The sequence below is a fragment of the Macaca thibetana genome, chromosome 4 (genome assembly GCF_024542745.1).
Source record: "Macaca thibetana thibetana isolate TM-01 chromosome 4, ASM2454274v1, whole genome shotgun sequence".
Taxonomy (NCBI): Eukaryota; Metazoa; Chordata; class Mammalia; order Primates; family Cercopithecidae; genus Macaca; species Macaca thibetana.
This window is the reverse complement of record NC_065581.1, coordinates 102,208,013-102,231,855: the sequence shown is the minus strand read 5'-3', so window position 1 is coordinate 102,231,855 and position 23,843 is coordinate 102,208,013. Positions and strand designations below refer to the sequence as shown.

The following is a 23,843-nucleotide window of genomic DNA, read 5'->3' as shown; positions in this document are numbered from 1 at the left end:
CCTGAAACTACTGAAATGAAAATATTTTTAAAACTAAAATAGTAATTTCCAATGACTATATTAAATCAATTTTTAGAGCATGAAAAAAATTAGATCAAGTCATATGAAATAGTTTATCAGCTATCATTAGATTTGTATCTTCACTGTGGGAATTGAAATTTCTATTTATAGTACTATACTTTGGATTTACAAACTGCAAAACTGGGATTCCTGTACTACAAGTATTTCATGAATAAAACAATTTGAATTCCTATCAACATACAATGAGAGTTGATAATGATGGGAAGAAAGTGATTTTCAACTTCATCTTTAAAAATAAATGAAAATGGCTATAATAATACCTCAGAACAGTAATAAAGGGAGATTTATTTACTTCTGGAGGAATTAAAAGGTATTACAAAAATACAGAAATTAAAACTAGTGGGAGAAAGAGTAGGACAAGCTGTAAAAGTAGAGAGCCCTGAAACATACATATTAGCAGTAACACAAGGAAGAAATCATCAAATAACAGAAGAACTTTCACTAATCAACAGAGTTCAACAAGAGATGCTGAGTAAGGGGGAATTTAAAACAGAGCTTCTTAATCTTTCTATAAAGTAACAAATAAAATTTTTGATGGATTTAAAAATTAATACAAGGAAAACAGGAAAAATGTAATTATTTGATCACTGAATAGGTAAAACACACAGGCAGAAACAAAATGGAAAAACAATAAAATGGATATACCACAAATTATCATAGAGGATACAGTTATTATTATTTGTGGGTAAAAATATTTCATACCTTGAAAACCATGAATATATTGAAAAACTATTAAAAATCAACAAAAGAGCCAGGTGCAGCGCTTTGGGAGGCTGTAATCCCAGCACTTTGGGAGGCTGAGGAGGGCAGATTGCTTGAACTCAGGAGTTTGAGACTAGCCTAGGCAACATAGTGAAACCCCATCTCTACCAAAAATACAAAAATTAGCAGGGCATGGTGGTGCACACCTGTAATCCCAGCTACATAAGTGGCTCGGGCAGGATAATTGCTTGAACCCAGGAGGGGAGGCGGCAGTAAGCTGAGATCCTGCCACTGCACTCCAGCTTGGGTGACAGAGTGAGACCCTGTCTCTAAAAAACAAAACAAAAAAAAACCAACAAAAGAAGTTTTTAAAGTAACTGGTTAAAAATTATCAATCTTATTAAGTTTATAAAACTAAAAGGAGGAAAGATTTCATTTTTAATAGTATATACACACACACACAGACAAACATATCCCAGGATAGGCTTCATACTGAGCTTAGTTTTACTCATGTTTTCTTTTATACTAACTCTGTATAGTTTTAGTTTTTGTTTGTTTGTTTTTTGTTTTTCTTCCAAGACAGAGTGTCTCACTCTGTTGCTCTCGAGTAGCTGGGACTACAGGCGTGCGCCACCATGCCCGGCTAATTTTTGTAATTTTAGTAAAGATGGGGTTTCACCATGTTTGCCAGGCTGGTCTCAAACTCCTGACCTCAAGGGATCCACCTGCCTCAGCCTCCCAAAGTGCTGGGATTATAGGCGTGAGCCATCGCACCTGGCCAGTTTCAGTTTTCTTCATTTAGATTCTGTGTATCTCTCATTAAACTTTATTCCTCGGTATTTTCACTCTTTTGTTCCTTTGGCAAATGGAATATATTCTTCCAGTGAGCAGAGGACAGTTCAGAGGTTCTTTCCTTGGTTATCCATCCTTGAGCCCCCATCTCCCATAGTAGAGGGGCTGGGCTTTGATAGTTTGCTTACTGTCAGCTCACAAGAGCAGAAATCACAAATCACTTCCATAAATCAGAGGTTTGTCTCTGTTTAAAAGAGGCTAAAAGTCACCTCTGTACTCATGTTAAGGGAAGAAAAACCACAACGAGAGGGGAGAAAAACTCCAGTATTTCATAGGGACAAAGTAACCTGAGCGAGAGAACTGCATTTTTAGAAAACCTGGCTCCCACTGACATCTGAAGAGAATTTTTAACATAAACCAGTTTAGGACAGAAAAGAAGGCTCTCTGGAACTAAAAACATGATCTCAAATTTTGAAACTAACTAGAAAAAAATAAAAAAAAACAGTGAAAGAAGACAGTCACATCTGAGAAGTCAGTCGATGTTCTAGAAGAACTCAAACGTTCAAAATAATGATCTTACAAAAGAAAGCAAGACAATAGATGAAAATGCTGAGAAAAGACATGAAACTTTAGGAGCATTAATAGCTATATAACCAGATTTCCAGGAGAAAAGGAAGAAAATAAAGAAACATATAAACAAATAACACAGGAAAATTCTAAACACATGAAGAAAGGACTATTTAGTACAGGTGACACTGTTTTTGTAGCAAGGCCTTCCAGTGAAGGAAGTGGTATATTAACTTAGATTATAGTACAAGCTCATTGTCTTCTTGAAAACCAGTAACAGTTTACAGACCGGCTCCTCTGTAATCCAGTGCTATTTTACGTCTATCAGTTATTTTTGTCTACCCCCTCATTCAGTGCCTCTACTCATAATGGCACTTTTTCTACTGGAGAATCCTTTTTCCCCTACTTTTAATCCTTGTGGTTTAGATGGGGGTGGGAGTTCACCTGACTCCCCAGCATAGAGTGGGCAAATGATTCATGTCTAGCAAATCAGATTATCACATTCTAGGCTCGATCAACAAAATTAATTCTGAACTTCTGAAAGAATTGCTGGGAATTCTATCCCTCTTGGCAGTAGGATTGAGCACTCAAATCCAGATATATCTGAACTATTTTAATTCCTGGAATTATAAACTATGTGATTCAACAAATTTCTTCCCACATCACCCTCCCACGCCAAGCCAAGGGATCTCAAACTTAGAGTATATCAAAATTACCCAGAGGTTTGTTGGAAAAAAGAAGAAAAAAAAAAAACAATAGTTGAGCTCAACACCCCAGGTTAAGTCTAGGGTCAGGCCTTCGAGTGTGCATTTTAAACAAGATCCCATGTGATGCTAATGCTGGTCCAAAAATGACACTGAGAACAACTACCTTCAGCCACGATGAGTTCATTTGTGTAACTTGCACCTGAAAGACTTATGACCAATATACCTCCAGTTAGATGATAAAAAACAACCCTTTAACAGCACTGGATTTCAGAGTAGCAAGCACAGTGAAAATCAAAACTAAGTATCAAATTATCTAGAAAATAACAAAAACACCTAGAACTTCATACTGAAACCTGTGCAAATTAATTAAGTTTTTCCTAAAAGAACATTTATGGTCTGAAATCCTTATTACCTATAAAAATAAACATTGAAGATAAATTAAGCATCCAACTTATGAAAATAGAAAAAAAAAACAAAATTAACAAGACATACAAGTGAGATCTGAAAGAAACAAAAAACACACAAAATTGTAGATAGAATAAAAGGTAATTATTTGAAAAGGTAAACTCATGAGATGCCTAAATGAGAAAAAAATAAAAACATAAAACATTAGGAATTATTAAAATCCAATTGTAGGCCAGGTGTGGTGGCTCACACCTGTAATCCCAGCACTCTGGGAGGCTGAGGCGGAAGGATTGCTTGAGCACAGGAGTTCAAGAACAGCCTGGGCAACATGGTGAAACCCTGTCTCTACTAAAAAAAAAAATTATTGGTTGTGTCGGTGTGTGCCTGTAATCCAAGCTGCTCAGGAGGCTGAGGTGGGAGAATCACCTGAGCCCAGGAGATCAAGGCTGCAGTGAGCCAAGATTCCACCACTGTGCTCCAGCCTGGGCAACCAGAGTGAGTATCTCTCTCCAAAAAAAAAAATAAATAAATAAATAAAAAATAAAAATAAAAAAATAAAAATCCAATTGCATATAAGGAGGAAATTTAAATAAGAAAATCTTATTTCAAATTTTTGCACAAATTAGAAAATCCAATGGAAGTAAATAACTTATTAGTAAAATATACCAAATCTGATCTAAAAGGAAACAGAAAACTCTAATAGATATGAGAAAGCTCTGGACAATTTTTTTTAACTACAAAATGTGAAGGGCTTTGGTGTTTATAGCTTAGTTCTATTACCTTTTAAAGTTGTGGGCTTTAAATTATTTTGATCATGCACACTTATTAGTAAGAATTTTTTTTGAATACCTATCCCACTATATGTATATTTGTGTGTATTTATATATCAGGTACATAATAGTATACATTACAAAACATAAAAATAAAAGGTATAAAGTAAATAAATATAAACACAAGTTGTGATGTTTTTCCCATGAAAGAAATCTATTATTCATCACTTGAGAGGAGACTACTACTTAAATTCTTATTATGTTAAACTATATAGCAACACAGAGACAGAAAACTCACTAATTCATGAGACTAGAATAATCTTAACAAACTTACTAAAACTTGAAGAGGAAAGTACACAAAAAGTCCTAGTTCATGTATGACTGATAAATATTATGAAACTGAATAAGCAAATAATGACTAAAAAGGGTCTCACTTCCCCACAGAAATGTAAGAATGCTTTAACTTCACAAAATCTATAGATGTAACTCACTTTATCAATATACTAGAAAATTACAAAATTATGTCAAGAGATGCTGAAAACATTTTTGATATAATAATTTAGCAGCCATCCACGGTTAAAAACTCTGAGTAAACGAGAAGAAAAAGAAAGCAATTTAAACATGATTATTTACTGAAAAATAATAGCAAACATCCAACTAAACTTGAAATATTAAAGCCATTTTTATTAAATTGGAAGACAGAATGCTTGCTGTCATCAGCATCATTCAACACTGCTTAGAAAGTTCAAGTGTATTCCTAAGAAAAGAAAAGAAAATAATAGGTATAATTCTTGGAGAAGAGACAAAACTTTCCCCTAAATTTTTACACAGCTTTTCTCTACAGTATGCAAGAACCATTTAAAACTGAAGAAAAAAAATTCATTCAAAAGAGCATCAAAAACTACAATACCTAAAAATAAATATAATAAGGTATGGAATCTATTATATATGAATATCCTACTGAAGGATTCAAAATAATTTGAACAAATGGTTAAATATAATCTGTATACTCCCACAATCCCATTCTCTTCTCTGCCTCTTAAGAGTAAGTACTAGCATGAATTTAGGGTTTATCATGTTTTCACATTTTTGCCACACATGTAAGTATCCATACATAATACAGAATATCATTTGATGGTTTTAAAAAATATAGATGGAGTAATATTTCACACACTCTGTGCAACTTACATTTTTATTCAACAATACAGTGGGGTTTTTAAAAAAGGAGTTATCCTTGAGATGTAGCTCTAATATGTTCACTTTAACTGCCATATCATCCTAAGAATATACTATAATTTAAAAATTCTCATTTAGACATTTAGGTTGTTTCTAGTTTTTTGTTACTACAAACAATGCTATAAGTAACATTTTTGTATAATTCTCTTTGTGTGAAAATGACCATGACCCACATTGAGAAAACATTTGGAATCTTGATTCAGTACTCACACAAATACACACACCACAACTCATAAGTTTATGAAACAAGTTACTCTTACTACATGCAATGTACGCTGATGATTTTTATTCTATTTCATTTTTTAAAATTAATAACTCTGGTCATAACCCATCAAATAGATCTCAAAGCCACCAGTGGGTCCCAACCCACAGTTTGAAAAACACTGCCATGGAAAAGTCTACCCAGAAGTGGAGTAAAATGATATGAACAATCTTCCACCAGATATTGCCAAATTGCTCTATGAAGTGGTAGTGTCAAGAATCCCACCAGTATTGTGGAACATTCTTCACAATGCTGGTATTGTCAGACTCTGAAATTTCTGCTCGTCCAACATGAGTGAAATGATGTCTCATTAGGTTAGTAATGCCACACATTTTTTCGGTGAATACTTTTCTTTATGAATTACTGTTTACTTGTTCATTTCTATCAGGCTTTTTTTCTTTTTGATTTGCAGTGCTTTTTGGATATTAATTCTTTATCAATTACATGCATTGCAAATATCTTTTCCCACTCTAAGTTTATTTATATTATTGATGCTACATTGTTTAATGTCAGTTTGGTTATGGCTAGCACCTGTATTTCAGAGAATCTCCTTCTCTGGATGTTTCTGAGGTAGAATCAACCAAAAGAGAAACTTGTACAAGATTTGGAAGTGAAGAAGTCATTATTCTTTGACCTGGTCAGACTTCGTAACAGACACAGACCTGCCCAGCAGGTCCCAGCTGTTATCTCTGGTGCCCTGTGCTCAGCATGTCTTCCCAACTGTTGGCCCTGCTGACCAACAGCAGCCTGCCACTGGTCCACTCGGAGGCAGCAGCTTCCATAGGCCTCTCCAGAAACTCCCTCTTCCAGTTCCCTTTTCATAGTCAGATGTGCCTGGCTTTTGGAATTCCCTGCAAGCTCTGATTTGTAACCCCAGCACAGTGCTTCTGAAGACTGGTTAATGACTATTTCTCTAATCCACTGACTCTTCCATTCCCCTGCAACTCCCACATTACGTATAATGCATACATCCCTAATTTCTATAGATACTTTGAGTGGTTTTATCTGTCTGACTGAAACCTTTGCCTGGTAGAAGATTAAATTTTAGAGCAGCCAATTTTATTAATCTTATCCCTTATGGTTTGTACTGTTTGTACCTTCTTTTAAAAAGATCTTTCCCAAACCTAACATCACAGGAATATATTCTCCTGTATTTCCTTCTAATATTGTAAAGTTTTGCCTTATGTCTTTAAAAATGGTATAAGGTAGGGTCCAATCTTACTCTTTCTCTACAGATAGACAATTTTCCCAGGAACATTTATATATATATAATGAATTTAATATAAATAAGGTAATCCTATTATTCCAACAAAAAGAAACATCTCTTTATGTGAACAGTTCAAGTTGTAGCTCTTGGTGGGGTGCAGTAGCTCACGTCTGTAATCCCAGCATTTTGGGAGGCCGAGGCAGGCGTATCACTTGAGGTCAGGAGTTTGAGACCAGCCTGGGCAACATGGCAAAACCCAGTCTCTAAAAAAAGATTAAAAAATTAGGGCATGGTGGTGCACACGTGTAGTCCCAGCTACTTGGGAGGCTGAGGTGAAAGGATCACTTGAACTTGAGAGGTGGAGGTTGCAGTGAGCCGAGATTGCACCACCGCACTCCAGCGTGGGTAACAGAGTGAGACCCTGTCTCAAAAAAAAAGAAAAGAGAGGGAAGGGGAGAGAAGGGGAGGGGAGGGGAGGAGAGGGGAGAGAAGGGGAGGGGAGGGGAGGAGAGGGGAGAGAAGTGGAGGGGAGGGGAAAAAAGGGGAGGGGAGGGAAGGAGAGAACAGTTGTACCTCTTAATCTGTTATTTTAACCAAATTTCAAAAATTTAAATTCCAATGTGAATTTGGAAGAATCTTTACATAAGCTCTTCAAATTTATTAGAACAGAATCTGACTTGCATATCCTTATTACGTAGAATTTAGAAAGTCTAGCTGGAGACTGCTGAAAACTTTGTGATTCCCCTAGATTGTTACTTGGGTTTGGGATGCAGAACTAGTATTTCAGTAGAAGGATTCAGCAGTGCAAGTAACAAAATTTTCTGTTAATAGTCTTCATCTTGATCAGCTCTTATTCTATTCACACAGGAACAGATTGGATGTCATAGTTAGCAGATATAAAGCATGATAATTGATGTTTACATTTAAGACATTTAAGCATAATTTTTAAAATTTAAGTGACATTAAAATTCACAAGTGATACTCTGAACAATGTCATAATGTTCATTTAAACATCTATATACTTAATATTAGAGGCTAAATTAATTTCCTTTTTAGAACAGATGATCAAATTTCTAAAGTACTACCAAATTATCACAATACCCTTGTACTGAAATCATACAATAAATAAATAATCTAACTTCACCAAGGCCACAGTCTAAAGGAAGAAAGCTAAGTTACTTCTTAAATCCATAATTTCTACTTGAACTATTATTAGAGTTGCTTCTGGAACTTTTTTTCTGTAGGCATTATTTTATTATTTATTATGCTGAGACTACAACAGCAATTAGAAAATCAACCTAAAATTCTGATTATTTGCCACTTGGCTTCTGACCATTCCAATAAGGCATCTTGGGAGACCTATGCAGCGCCAAATGAAGCTCAGCTCCACACAATGTCTGGCAGAGGGTGATGAGAATGGCACATTGTCTGCCCGGTCTGAACAGAGGTCACAGCAGGGAGAGCATCTGCTAAGATAATGTGAATGAAGGAAACAACTATAATTGCCTCATTAAGAGATCCCTGGCCAAATAATCACAAGAAGAAAGGACTTGGATAACCATCCTAAAATTAGGCTATAATAAAGAAACTTGGGATAGAATTAAAATTACAGAAGAATTAAGAAGACTTGGGTATTCTATCGGTTTTACTAATTTCCTTAGTCACCATATGGATAACTGAAAATTTGGATGCAATAGTTCAGTTATTCAACTCGAGCCTTTGCCAGTCATTAGTAGGAAACACAAGATGCAAATTCACAGCTGTCCAGGATACAAACAAATGTAAAATAAAGAGTTGTGGGGAATTTCTTACGGGGATCAAAATAGAGAAACTAAGAAGGGATATCTACTGATCTACAGTTCGGAATTACAATGAAAAAAATCACACAACTAAAAGACATAAGGAACATTTTAAAGGGGAAAGACAAAATTTAAAAGAGCAGTCTCAAAAAGGCAAAGGAGAAAAATGAATAAATTGTCTCTGCCTAATCAATTTACCTTCTTTTACTTTCCACCTCCATCTTTTACAACTACTTTTTCCCCAAAAGTCAACATTGTACAATTACAACTAAATCCTCAGTCACTTCACATTATCATATGTATATATTTTATGAAACAGTGTTGATAAATTAAATATTTCATAGTAAAAGCTGAAGTAAATATTTTCCCAATTTATATTTAAATTAAGTATACAAACACACACAAGACTAAAATGTACTGATATTGTGACAAACTATTTTTACATTTCCCAATATTTTGAAGGTAAGCTATGTGAACTTAATTTGTATTATGCAGCTAAAATTTATTACTATATAAATAGTACCTTGAAGTAAATTATAGTTATTAAACTTTTCTGATTCCAACAAACACAATAAAATCAGCTTGTTATAACCATAAGCCAGGTTTAAAATAAGCAAACTATTTGATGACTTTGATGTTTTGCACCCAAAATGTGCTGGCTAATTTTTCCATTCCATTTGCCATTCCAGTCTTTAAACTGCCTTAATCTCCTGCCCTCAGATGTTGACCTTGTAAGAATAGGGGTCATAGGTCAGAATAGACAGACCTCAAAGGATCTGGACTATCAATTCATGCCTGAAAGATTTCTCTGCCACAATAGGAACCTACTAAACAGCAAATTCCTAAATCTAATCACACAAGTATCAGGGTGAAACAGTTATTTATTGGAATTCGTTGATCTACATTTCAAACATCTCTATCATCTAAAAAGCATTTTTATTTTTATTTTGGGAACAGAATCTGGGATATAATACATATAAAATGTAAAATCATTGACATGATTTTTAAAGTAAAACAGATATTCTTTAATAAAATGACACCATAAACCTAAACATGGGTTTTTTTCTGTTTTTAGGAATGCTATGGAGATTTCAAAAATATAATACTAGATATCCCAAGCATAAAGTACCTGGAAAAATGTCAAATTATACCACTGAGATAATGACTGGAAGAGGTTATATTGCTGTAGAGGTGGGAGGGAGTTGGGCAGAATTACCACTAGTTAAGTTTTCAGCTTATTTGCCCTAAAACTGAATGAGACAATAAATAAATATTTTTCTGTTTAATAAACAAATGTGAATTTACAGCACCTCAATAAGGAAGCCTATTAATCCCAAAAACAAAAACTTCATGGCTACTAAAACTTTCTCGCAAATTTAAAGAATTTGAGGCCACAAAATTATGGCTCTGCAAAAATAACTTTACTATCATACATCTCCACTTTTTTTTTAAAAAAGGCAAGTTAACTCGTGAGCTAAGAATGAATCAGACATAATTGGTTTCTGTTTCTGTTCACCTTGGTCTTTCTGATCATAAATGATAAATACACTATGATGTACCATTTTAGTACTGATTACAAGGAATGTTAAATTTCACAATCAATTTTTAAATCTAAATAAGGAGCATCTTAAAAATGATAAATTAATGAATTCTTCTAATATGATCAAAGTAAAGAAATTCTCCATGCTTCCAAGCCAAAAGTAGTCAAACATCTTTTTCTTTTAACAGTCTATTAGCCTTCTTTCTAAACAAAATATATTACCACTTTAACTCATGTAGAAAATCAAAAAGCTTACTCATACTAACGTAGTTATAAAAACTAAATATTGAACAAAATGAAATAAAAGCAGTAGAATGTTTGTATTATTTTCTAAGTTATTTTTAAAAACTCAAGTCAACATTATTACGAATAACACTTCTTGGAATATGTGGTTGGGTCAAAATATATGGAAGGTTAAGAACAACACAAAAGACAGTCATTACACTAAAAAAATTGGAATTAAAAAAGGAGGTAAAAAAAGAAACCATACACAGTTAAAAAATAAAGCTATATGTATACACCCAATATACACACTACATATCCATGCACTTTGTGTTCTTTAAAATTATACACATTTTTATTCACCAAGTATTGAGTATAAACATTTAAACTATATATAAAAAAAATTTCCAGACCAGTCATTTTAGTCTAAATCCTTTTTACATATTTAACATATCTGTTAATATAAACTAAAATTGTATACTTAATTCTATACTACAGGCTGACATGATTATTTCATATAAATAATAGAAATCAACTGTGGCAAAGAAAATAATTCTACCACCCTCACCCACAATTTCATTATGTTGGAAGTCACTCACTTCTTTTTCTTCATAGTAAATTGTATTTGTAAAGAGAACAAAAGGTCCCAAGTATAGGCTAGTTTTATAGAAGAAATATAATGTTTCTTAATGTTTTATTAACAATCTTCACTTTATCATAAAGACAGCTGTATAGAGTTCGTTAAGTTTCTTTACTCTTTTTGTAATGAACATAAGAAAAACTAAATAGAAAAAATAAATCTTAAATTATTTCATTTGAAATGTTAAGAAAACTTCTCAAATGTGGAGGATTTAAAATAACGCAATATTTACTACCTTGTGTAACTAGACAGTAGTAAGTGGACACTAAATTAAGCAGAATTTTAAGAGAGAATAAAATAATCCCATTTTCGTTTATAAACAGTCTACTAATAATTAAAGTGGAATCTTCAAAATTATTTTACTTTTTTTTGCCACAGGGAGTAAGTCTTCACAAAACATGATTCTACCTTATATACAAATATCCAGAATTGAACAAATAATTTCTCAAGTGATGAAATCATATTTGGAATTTGTTAAACGTATTAATTCCATGTAATCAAAACTTCAAAATTTCAATTTTTAACCAAAAATGACAGAAACTGAACTTTCTAATCTAAAAATATTTCAAGAAAAAGGATATTCTTTTCAATAAATGATGCGTGAACAATTCATATTACACATGGCAGAAATGAACCTCTACCTAGGCCTTACACTTTATATAAAAACTAACTCTAAATGGATCATTGATGTAAACAGAAAATGTAAAGATTGATAAATCGTCTTCAAAAACTTTTGTTCTATAAAAGATATATAAGAGATTGAAACGACAAGCCACAGACGGGGTGAAAATATCTGCAAATCATGTATCTGGCAAAAAACTTTGTATCCACAATACATACAAAGAGTTCTTAAAGTACAATAAGAGAACACACAACCCACTAAAAAATGGGCAAAAGATACGAAGAAACAGTTTGTCAGAGAATATATGAGGATGACACAAAAATAAATATAAAGATGTTTAATATCAGTAGCTATCAGGGAAATGAAAATTAAAACCATGATGAGGTATCACCACGCGCCTAACAGAATGTTTAAAAAAAAATTTTTTTTTTTTTTGAGACAGGTTCTTGCTTTCACCCTGGCTAGAGTGCAGTGCCTGATCATGGCCGGCTGCATCTTTGACCTCTCAGGCTCAAGTGATCCTCCCATCTCAGTGCAAGTAGCTGGGACTACAGGGGTGCACCACCATGTACAGCTAATTTTTTTACTTTTTGCAGTGACAGGGTTTCTCCATGTTGCCCAGGCTGGGTTCAAACTTCTGGGTTCAAGCAATTCACTGGCCTTGGCCTCCCAAAGTGCTGGTGTTAAAAGGCGTGAGCCACCACACGGGGTCAAAATTTGTAAAAACTGGCAATACCAACTGCTGGCAAACATGGGAGGCAGCTGGAACGCTCACATACCGGTGGTGGGAATGCAAAAGAAAATAATTATTCTGGAAAACAATTTGGCAGTTTTTTATAAAGTTAAACATACATATATGACCTTATTATGCAGCAATCCCACTCCAAAACTGAAAACAAATCTTCACACGTGTGCATAAATGTTTATGGCTGTTCTATTCAAAATGGTCACAACTGGACACCACTCAAATGTCCTTCAATAGATGAATTAGTAAACAGTGTTATAGCTATAAAACGGAATACTATTCAGCAAAAAAGTGAACTACTGATACACTAAACAGCTTGGATGAATTTCAAAGATACTATGCTGAGTGAAAAAATGCAATTTCAAAAGGTTACACACTGTATGACTCCACTTACATGTCATTCAAAAAAACACAAAACTACAGTGAAAGAATAGGTCAGTGGCTGCCAGGGGTTATAGGTGGGGAAGGGGTAACCATTACAGATTAGAGGGAGTCTTTTTGGGGCAATAAACTTTCTGAATCTGGATTATGGTACTGACTACAGGGATGTATATGTATGTTAAAATTCATTTAACTGAATACCAAAAGAAAAAAAGTCAATTTTCTCTTTGGGAGGCTGAGGTGGGTGGATTATGAGGTCAGGAGATCGAGACCATCCTGGCTAACATGGGGAAACCCAGTCTCCACTAAAAAAACAAAAAATTAGCCGAGCGTGGTGGCGGGTGCCTGTGGTCCTGGCTACTCAGGAGGCTGAGGCAGGAGAATGGCATGAACCCGGGAGGCAGAGCTTGCAGTGAGCTGAGATCGCACCACTGCACTCCAGTCTGGGTGACAGAGCCAGACTCTGTCTCAAAAAAAAAAAAAAAACAAAAAAAACAAAAAAAACAAAAAACAACAACAACAAAAACAGAAAAAAGTCAATTTTACTATATGACAATTTAATATTATGTATATATTTATATACAGAAATATACCAATGCTTACTTCCAAATTTAATATAAATTAACTGGAATTCTAGCTTTCTGGTACATCAGCAGACCAAATCAATTATTTAATTCATTATTTTAAATATTTTGTAGCTATAAGGTCAGTATGAAAGTATCTTATACCAGTAACAAAGTACCCAAAAAATGATGAGGACCCATCAAAAGGACACAGAAACCAGCCTGAAGGGGCTCCTACTGGTCAAATCTGGGAAATTTGAGCAGTAGAATAAATAATGATGGTTACAGATTATAACTTCCAGAGAAATGCAGAAATCCATGGTTCAGACTAATAATAAAAATTTAAGTTTGATGGTGAATGGGATATTTACATAGTCTTAAAATATCTCCCCACAAAATGCTTATTAAAAAAGGGAAAAGAAGCCACTTTAAATATGTAAGGTGGGCATACATGTTTGGTGGCCATACCATTTTTCCTACCTTTTTGTATTCTAAAAATTTTCATAATAAAAGTCAAAAATAAAATAAAATAGAAGGAAATAAAAATAATCACAGGAAGTGTTAGGGAAAAAACAGTGTAACAGAAGTTAATCCAAGAGGCAGGGTGCAGTAGTTCACACCTGCAATCCAAGTGCTTTGGGAGGTTGAGGCGGGCAAATCACCTGAGGTCAGGGATTCGAGACCAGCCTGGCCAACATGGTGAAAACCCATCTCTATTAAAAACACAAAATTAGCCAGGCATAGTGGTGCACACCTCTAGTCCCAGCTACTCGGGAGGCTGAGGCAGGAGAATTGCTTGAACCCCGGAGGCAGAGGTTGCAGTGAGCCTAGATCACGCCACTGCACTCCAGACTGGGCGACAAGAGCAAAACTCTGTCTCAAAAAAAAAAAAAAAAAGAAAGAAAGAAAGAAGAAATTAATTCAAGAGCCTGTTCTTTGAAATATAATACATTATCTTATCAAGAAAAAATAGCAATAGGAAGTAACTAGAGAATCAGAATATTTCATAAGATTTTTAAGGCTGCTTCACGTAATTGTACCAATAAACATAAAATCTGGATCAAAGCACAATTTTATTCTTATTACTAAAATTGTCTCAGGAAATAACCATGAAATAAATCAAAAAAGTTATCAAAGATCTTCGAAGTTTTTTAAACATTTGGGGAGCAAATCATGCTTTGGTAACTGTTCCAGCCATCAGCTGACAAAGATCCATTTCTTGCTACCACACTGTCAAATCTTGTTTTTTCATGGTGTCAGTTTCTATGCAGGAGTCTCTATGTTTAAGGAATATTATATTGTACGTTGCCTCTACATCATTTTTTAAAAACAAGCAGCACATGGAAAATTGGAATTGCTAATCCTATTGACAAAAATTATGGACACCCTTAGCTTAACAGAAAGTTGGAAATTATTAGATATTAAGTGTGTCAAAGCTTTAATCACAATAAGACACACAGTAAGAGTAAGCGGTTGGAGCAGTTATTCACTTCTGACCACCATCACCTCGTACCTTGCCAGATCAACTCAACTACAATTCTTTGACTCTACTGCAACCCACACCCCTTGTGCTTACTTATCACCTTTTCAATGTCTTCACTCTTTATACCGTTTACATTCTATCATCCATCATTACATTTGCTGCTCTGCATACATCTCCAGTGCCCTTTGTCATTCTCAACTAGGAAAAACCCCAACTCTAGTTAAATCATTTTAATGACTATTTCACAGCTATAGCCATGAAGTCAACAATGGCTGGAGAAAGAACACAATCTTCATGCCCACTATTCTTATGTGGGTCTTTGGCACAGCCTGAAATTCTACCTCTTTTCTATAATATGTTCATTCTTCTATTTTATACGTCTTTCTCGTTAAATTTCCAAACCTACTCTTCTACCATTACTCTCAGTTGATGACTGTGCTTCAAATTCAAAAAAAAAAACAGCATAAAAAAGAGAAATCTCGCCTTATCCTACCTTCATATCTATCTACCACCTGCATCTGTGTCCATAAGCTATGCCTTTCCTCCAGGTTTGTAAGAATGAACTTTCTGTTATCACATGACCAGCTCCTCCAGTTGTGCTTTAAATCCCAATACTGTCACCCACTCAAGGAAATCACTCCAGTAATTGTTCTCCTCTCTCCTGCATGTTCAATCTTTCCTTTGCACTAGACCATTCCTATGAACATATAAACATGTTATAAGTTCTTCCATTTAGCTACTGCTTTGTTTCTCTCCTCCCATTTATTAAAGAAACACTTCTCAAAAGATTGTATGTACTTGCTGTCTCTGCTTCCTGTTTTCATTCTCTGTATTGAATACAACCCACGAAGGCTTCCACCCCCACCAGTCCATTGAGCCCGTTCTTGTCAACTTCAGACCTCAATAATGACTTTCATGTTGCCAAGTGGTCAAGTTTCAATGGTTATCTTCTTACTTGATCATTTCACCATCAGCACCATTTAACGCACCTGATACCCTTTCTTGAAATATTTTCTTTCCCTGACTTCTGGGACAATATTCTATCTTGATTTCCCTCCTATTTCCCACCTTCTTACTTAGTGCCCTTTGCTGTTCCTCCCTCTTCTTGACTCTTAAATGCTGGAGTGCCCCAGGGCTTAGTCCTCTTCTTGCCTGTGTATACTCACTGTGATGGTGATCTTATTTCCTCTTGCAGCTGTAAATATCATCTTTTTGCTAAATGTTGTCAATTGTTTAACGCCAGTGCTGGAACTCTATATAGTGCATCCATCTGCCTAATATACATTTTCACTTGGATGTGCATTATGTATCTCTAATTAAATGTCTGAAACTATACTTTTGATTTCCTGCTCCTTCTATAGGTTTCCCGTCTTGATAAATCTCCATCTTTCCTGTTGTATAAGTCAAAAAACCTTGGAGTCACCCTGGACTCTTCTCCTCTGATAGTCCACATCTAATCAATCCATCAGTAAACTACATGGTCTCTTCCTTCAAAACATATTGGAATTTTCATTCACTACTTCTACTGCTACTACTTGTCCAAACCACCACTATCTCTTTTCTGTATTATTGGAACTGCTTCTTTACTGGTCTTTCAGCTTCTATCCTTGCCTCTCCACACTGTGTTGTCATCACAGTTGCCAGAATGATACTCTAGAGTAAATCAGATCATGTTACTTTTCGACTTAAAATTTCCCAATGACTTCCTATTTTCTCTAGGATCAAAGTCCTTACAATGGTTGACAAGATCCAATATGAAAAAATGTCCTGCTATCTTATGCTTCAAATCTCAACCTCCACTATTCTCCCTCTCATACTGATTCTAACCCAGAATTGGAAAGTAAAGCATTCTAGAACTACTTTGTTAAAGATTTTATCTAAAAGACATCAAAAAATAAAGGACTGTTTTATTTTACTTTGCTTTACTTGTACATATTTAAGTATGTATACAGGTATTATCTCCATGGGAGCAGAAAACCACTTTAATAGCTAAGTGTATCATTAAACTTTCACACATATTCATGGACTTCCTTTTGTACAAAATGAGCTCCTAAAATGTCAATGAAAATGGAATTTATTGTCTCACTGATTTTCAAACCAATAGGAAAATATGAAATAGGCAACAACTGCTACAGAGATAACTGGTTACCAATTTGGAGAGAAAAGAAAAGCTAGAAATTTACAGTCCTTTCTTCAAGAGCAAATTAGATTACAAAGAGAAGAGACACTTAAGTGTAAAATATAAATTAACTAAAATAATATTAAAAATATAAATGAATGTAGTATATTTTTAATTTTGTAGTTAGGAAAATGAGATAGCAATCAAAGTCAGATAACATCAAGGAGAGAGTCACAGACTTGTCTGTAAAAAATTCAAAACTTCAAAATACTTTTTAAAAAAACTACTATCATTAAAGCTAAAATATATTTTACAAGCTAAAAAAATTCTTATTTTGTATTTGAGAAAAAAGATTCATATCCTAAATATATCAAGAGAACTTAGAAATCTATTAACAAATGAACATCTCAACAGAAAATGGTCAATGGACAAGCAATGTACAATTCTTGGAAGAAAAAACAAAAATGAAAACATATAAAATATATTCAACCTCCAAAGTAATCAAATAATGTAAAAACAAACAAATAATGAGCTGCATCTCTAACCTATGTAACTGGAAAAGGTTTAAAAAACGACAACATTCAATGAGCTGTCTGACTTTCAGAGGTGTTACATACTGGCCCACTAATCATTTCTGGAGAGCAGTTTAGAAATAGGTATCGAAATTTTTAAAATACATATTTTTTTGATCCAGACTTTTCACTATTAAGTATTTACCCTAAAGATACAATCAGACAACTTTTCAAAAATGTACATCTAAGAGTTTCCACAGTGGTATTATTGATCAATTCAAAATACAAGAGGTAGCCTAAATATCCATTAATATATTATTCTTTATATTTTGCTACATTCATATAGTAAAATTTGTGAAGTGATAACAATTGACATGAAATATTCTATAATATACTATTAGGTGAAAAAAATTACAAGTTTCAAAATACGATATATAATTCCTACTCTAATTAGGATTTCAAGTGATTTTTTTCCTCTTTATGGTTTTTTTATATTACTTGGACTTTCTATATGTGAGCTGTCTTTTAAAAACAGACAAAACAATAGGTACATTTTCATTGAAAAAAGTGGTGAGGTGTTGGCAAATTCTGGGTGTAAAAAGGGACACCTCTGTCTACTGGGAACTTCAACTCCTCAACTGTTGTCTCAGAACAGTCTGGTGGAAAAGGTGGTCAAGGGACTATTCAGTGCTTAAGGCTGAAGGCTCAGTTCAGTACATTCTGTAGATAATTCAAATCGCAAGACAGTCTATATTTCTGATATTTAATATATTCTACATGATGGTGGTTTCCTTTGGCTAGACGATATAAAATGCAGTAAGATGAAAACATTTTCAGAAATCCTTTCCAAATACAATAAACTGATAAATTAACAAAGTAAAAATGATTACCTATCTCCCTTTGGTTTTCTTTTCTGTAGTGTCTTCCCTTTGGGTCTTCTTTCACTTCCTAAACAGGGGATCCCACCAGGTCCTGTTACCCGTATTGATTCAAGGCCTTTGGAAGATTTTTTAAATGTGAATTCCACTGGTTCTCCTTCTTTTAGGCTTCTAAATCCTTCCATGAATAGTTTGCTCTGTAAAGAGCAGAAAAGGGTAGGGGAGAGAAAGACAGATCAAAATTATTATTGCTTTATAAATTATCTCTATAATTTTAACAAAGAAAGATACTCTGTTATACATTACAGAAGTATACAGTCTTAAGTTCAGTGAAACACATACCATTTTAAAGTTTCTTTTTGCAATGCTGGCAGTGGGAGAAAAAAATTTTTAAGGCAATTTGGCAATACTTAGAAAAATTTAAATGTGCATATTCTTTGTCCCAGCAATTCCACAATTAACAATTCTACTACAGACATACACAAAGGCTCAAAAAGACACCACAGCACTGACTGGTAAAAAATTACATCTATCTGAATGTCTATCAATGGGAAACTGATTAAATAAATTATTAATATAATAGCACCATATAACATTATTAAGCCATTAAGAGACGTTTTATTAGTTCTACATGTTCTAATGTAGAAAGATAAGCATGTAATACTGTTGAGTAAAAAAAAAAAAAAAGAGTTAAAGAACTGTGTCCACCACAATGCTATCTATGTAAAATTTTAATTTTGTTTATTTATTTTTGATATGGGATTCACTATGTTGCCCAAGCTGGTCTTGAACTTCTGAGATTTTCTAGCCTCAGCCTTCTAAGTAACTGAGATAACAGGCACATGCAGAGTCCAGCTAAAGTTTTTAAAAGATATATGTTTATTATATACAGATGTGGTCTGAAACAACAGACCCTAAAGAGTCGTTTTCTTCAATCCTGTTCTAGAACGGTAGAAAAGTTTTCTGGTATATACATTACTGCATTGTTTGAGCTTTTTATAATTTGAACAGAAACCAGATTTCATATTTGAAAAATAGTTGATTTTTTGTAAAAATAACAATGTTCACCAATTACAAAATTGTTAACTTTGGTTTCAAATATTATTTGGCTCTTTCAATCCTCTTTTCATCAAAGTCAATGTGCCAATTCAAAATACACTAAAAATAATTCAATTAGTAGTTTTATTTTTTCAAATCCCTCTGTGTACATTTTACAGGAATAATTGAGAATATCATGTAGTTTTTAAAGACTCTTCTGAATTGCTGGGGCAACAGAAATAAAACATATGATGGTAGAAGTCCTTAGTTCAAGTCCAGTTCTTTAAATAAACTGCTATATTGCTTTGAATAAGCCATTTGCTACCTTTTTTGTTTATTTGTAAGTTCAAAAGATTTGAGTTCTGAGTAACAACAAGACCATGAGAAAAAGGTTTCGTGGTCAAGTAAGTTTGTAAAACACTGTATGTTGTTTCTCTGTGAGAGACTCATGTTAGCATATTAAAGTCTCAGAAATGTTCTCACCTCCCCAACTCCCACGAAACTAAGAATCTTGTTTAACTCAGCAGTTTCTTGACCTAATTGATCCCAGAGCCCCTTCTTTAAGTACAGATGATGAACATACTTAGAAAAATACTGAACCAGAAAATCTTCACTTCTCCAAGTTCATGACTCTAAAGGCAACTAAATAATTACATGTAACCAAATTATTACATAGAACAAATAAAAACAAAACTTAAAAAATTCATTGCAAAACGAGACCATTCATTGTGAAAGCAAGACAGCCCATGAAAACAGGGTTATTAACCTGCTTCTAGTGCAGGTCACCTGACAGAGTGAAATCCTTCATGTGGAAGTCTGCAATTTGGCAGCACCTTTTCTGCTCTCTGATGAAATGTTGGGGGGAAAAAAAAATCACAACTGCCTACATTCTTTAAAATGACGAAGTATTATTATTAAAGCTATTTTAACATTTCTAAAGCATCTTCTCATTTTTTTCCTAAGCTTTCTCTTCACTAATTATAAATAGCTATTTTGCTTTCATTTCCTTTCTCCCTCTTCACTCAAGAAAGTACAGATTATTTCTCTTTTATGGATGAAATGGAGCATCGTTCAACTACTGAAATTACAAGAACAAAGAAACAGCATTTTTTATTAGAGCTATCATATGTTCATATGTTTTGTTTCGGTAACAAAAACTATCACTGGGCTAAGCACGGTAGCTCACACCTGTAATTCCAGCATGTTGGGAGGCCGAGGCAGGCAGATTGCCTGAGGTCAGGAGTTTGAGACAAGCCTGGCCAACGTGGCGAAACCCTGTCTCTACTAAAAAATACAAAAAATTAACTGGTTGTGGTGGCACCTGCCTTAATCCCAGCTACTTGGGATGCTGAGGCAGAAGAATCAGTTGAACCCGGGAGATGGAGGTTGCAGCGAACGAAGATCAATATCGTGTCACTGCACTCCAGCCTGGGCAACGAGCAAGACCCCGTCTCAAAAAAAATCAACCAAACAAACAAAACTCTATCACTTATCTCCTCAAAGCTCTTAGTGCACTTTCCTAGGAGTTGGTGCATAGTTCCTAGTAAACCCAATTAAGCTGGTATACTTTCACTTAATTTAATTTTCCATTATTAAGATTTTTGATAGGCATAAGTGAACTGCTTTTCCAAATCTAAAGTAAAATTCCAGCTCTTACAAACCAATAAATTCTAGCTGTTCTTCATGATATTCTGAAAGAATACTTTAAAAAGTTCTGTCATATATGTCCCCCTCCCCAAATTAGTACATAAGGCAATTTAGTTTCATAATACTTCACACACACACACACACACACAAATATATATATATACACATACACACATATTCATAAGAAACTATAATGGCTTTGCAAGAAAAAGACAAGGATTCACAGAGAATATTCTGTCTTTGCTATTATACCAAAATAGCTGCTACATAGATGGGAAAGATTGTTGAAAGGTAACGAATTAGCTCACTATATTTGTTCCCCCCAAAATCAACTTATCCCCTTAACTTGCCAATTTTTATTAAAGGTTTCTTCATTTTTCCAATTACACTGGTTCCAATGCTTACTTTTACCCAAACCATTTATGGAATCTTGTTTATTTTTGCTTCCTATCTCTCCTCTTTCATCTGCCCCATCTAATTCATTGGATTGCTATGACCCTACTTCAGGTCTTAACTATTGCTGGGATTCAGAAAACAATACAACAAAAAAGAAAACTTTAGAAGCTGAAGTTTTTCTCTGACCTTCTCCAGTCTTCCTGTTTGTCAGTCTTATCTCCCCGCAAGGCTAGTCATAGAAACTGGAATCCCTCTTCCCCAAGGTAGGTTAGAAACCAGAACCCCTTTTCCCCAAAGCCGCCATAAAACCTAAAAATATTACTCTAATTCCATCCCCACCCTGACCTTTCTGTGCAAAAACTGACTACCTTGTTTGACTCTAGGTCAATAAGACCTCCAATCAGAGAAGGTCCTGCTCATACCCAGAAGGCAGGAATGCATGCTCAGAGAGGCCAAGAAAAATCTAGACAGGCAGACCTTGCTGGGCTTCCCTACTCAGTCTATTAGCATTAGATCATACATAATCTTTTTGTCCAATTATATTTCTTTACAGCTGTCCATACTTTGTTAGACATATGCCTAAAAATGTACAATTTCCCCTGTATTTTTGGATCCTCATTCTGAAGGCTCCTGTGTCACAGTAAAACTATGATGAAATAAACTTGTAAGTCTTTTCTCCGATTAATCTGCCTCTTGTCAGTAATTTTTAGTGAATCTTCAAAAGGCAAAGGCAAAGTTTACATTATCTTCTACTAAGGTAAGTGTAATAGTTTCTTCAGTGGCATCTCAGCATCAAAACTGCTTGTTACTCTACATCATCTTCCATACCTGCACATTCTCTCTCAATAAATCTTAGCCTGTTAGTCCCTTGTCTCAAAAATCTACAATTCTGCTTAGGTTGTAGGTGAGATCCGTCATAATCTTACCTTACTTACATTTTCCACTTCCTTTCCCATTACTCTAAAACACAGTCCCTCCATTAGTAAAACTGGATAACATATTTCTCTGAATATTTTCTCATTTCAGTATTCTATCTTATTCTGGTAGGGGATGTACTCTCCTAGTTATGGCTGTCTATTTAAAATCTTACTTGGTAAGACCTCAACAGCAAGGCAAAAATAGACAAAAAAGACTTAAACTAAAAAGTCTCCTTCTTCACAGCGAAAGAAATAATGAACAGAGTGAAGAGACACCCTGTGGAATGGGAGAAAATATTTGCAAATTAGTTGTCTGACAGGTGATTACTATCCAAAACATACAAGGAACTCAAACAACTTAACAAAATATAGTGAGCAAAGAACATGAATAGACATTTTTCAAATAAGACATACAAAAGGCCAACAGGTGTAGGAAAAATACTCAACATCACATCACTAATCATCAGAAAACCACAATGAAATATCATCTTACTGCAGTCAGAATGGCTATTATTAAAAAGATGTTAGCAAGGATGTGGGAAAAAGAGAACTCTTATACACTGTTAGTAGGAATGCAAATTAGTACAACCTTTATAGAAAACAGCATGAAGATTTACCAAAGAACTAAAAATGGAATTACTATTTGATTTAGCAATCCCACTACCGGGTATCGACCCAAAGGGAAAGAAATCAATATATCAAAGATAACCACACTTGTATGTTTTGTGCAGCACTATTCACAATAGCAGACATGGAATCAACCTAACTATCTATCAATGGATAAGTGGATAAAGAGAATGTGGTATATATATACACAATGTATATTATTCCACCGTGAAAAAGAACAAAATCATGTCTTCTGCAGCAACGTTAATGGACTGGAGGTCATTATCTTAAGTGAAAAAAGCCAGGCACAGAAAGTCAAATATCATATGCTCTCACTCATAAGTGAATGCTAAAAAATTTGTACACATGGATGTACAGAGTGCAATGATAGGCCAGGCGCGGTGGCTCACGCCTGTAATCCCAGCACTTTGGGAGGCTGAGGTGGGTGGATCACGAGGTCAGGAAATCAAGACCATCCTCGCTAACACAGTGAAACTCCGTTTCTACTAAAAATACAAAAAAAAAAAAATTAGCCAGACAGGGTGGCAGGCATCTGCAGTCCCAGCTACTTGGGAGGCTGAGGCAAGAGAACAGTGTGAACCCAGCAGGCGGAGCTTGCAGTGAGCCGAGATCGCGCCACTGCACACCAGCCTGGGCGACAGAGCAAGACTTCGTCTCAAAAAAAAAAAAAAAGAGTGGAATGATAGACAATAGAGACTCAGAGGGGTAAGGGGTTGGGAGGGAGGTAGATGATGAGAATCCAATTTTTAAAATTCATTCTGGCACATATTTATTTAAGAATTATATAAATATTGGCTTTCAGCCTGGGTGCAGTGGCTCATGCCTGTAATCCCAACACTTCGGGAGGCCAAGGCAGGTGGACTGCTTGAGCTCAGGAGTTCCAGGCCAGCCTGTGCAACATGGCAAAACCCCGTCTCTACAAAAAACACAAAAAATTAGCTGGGCATGGTGGCACACATTTGAGGTCCCAGCTACTAGGGAGGCT

The 23,843-nt window shown here is 34.7% G+C and overlaps 1 protein-coding gene across 1 annotated transcript in view; it reads right to left on the bottom strand.

Annotated features, from left to right (window-relative positions):
* The window catches only part of LIN28B (lin-28 homolog B), a 126,554-nt gene that overhangs the window by 34,709 nt on the left and 68,002 nt on the right, over window positions 1-23,843 (bottom strand). The window contains exon 3 of the mRNA XM_050786763.1: window positions 18,246-18,430. Within this exon, the coding sequence (XP_050642720.1) occupies window positions 18,246-18,430 (185 nt within the window). The remainder of the gene's footprint in view (window positions 1-18,245; window positions 18,431-23,843) is intronic.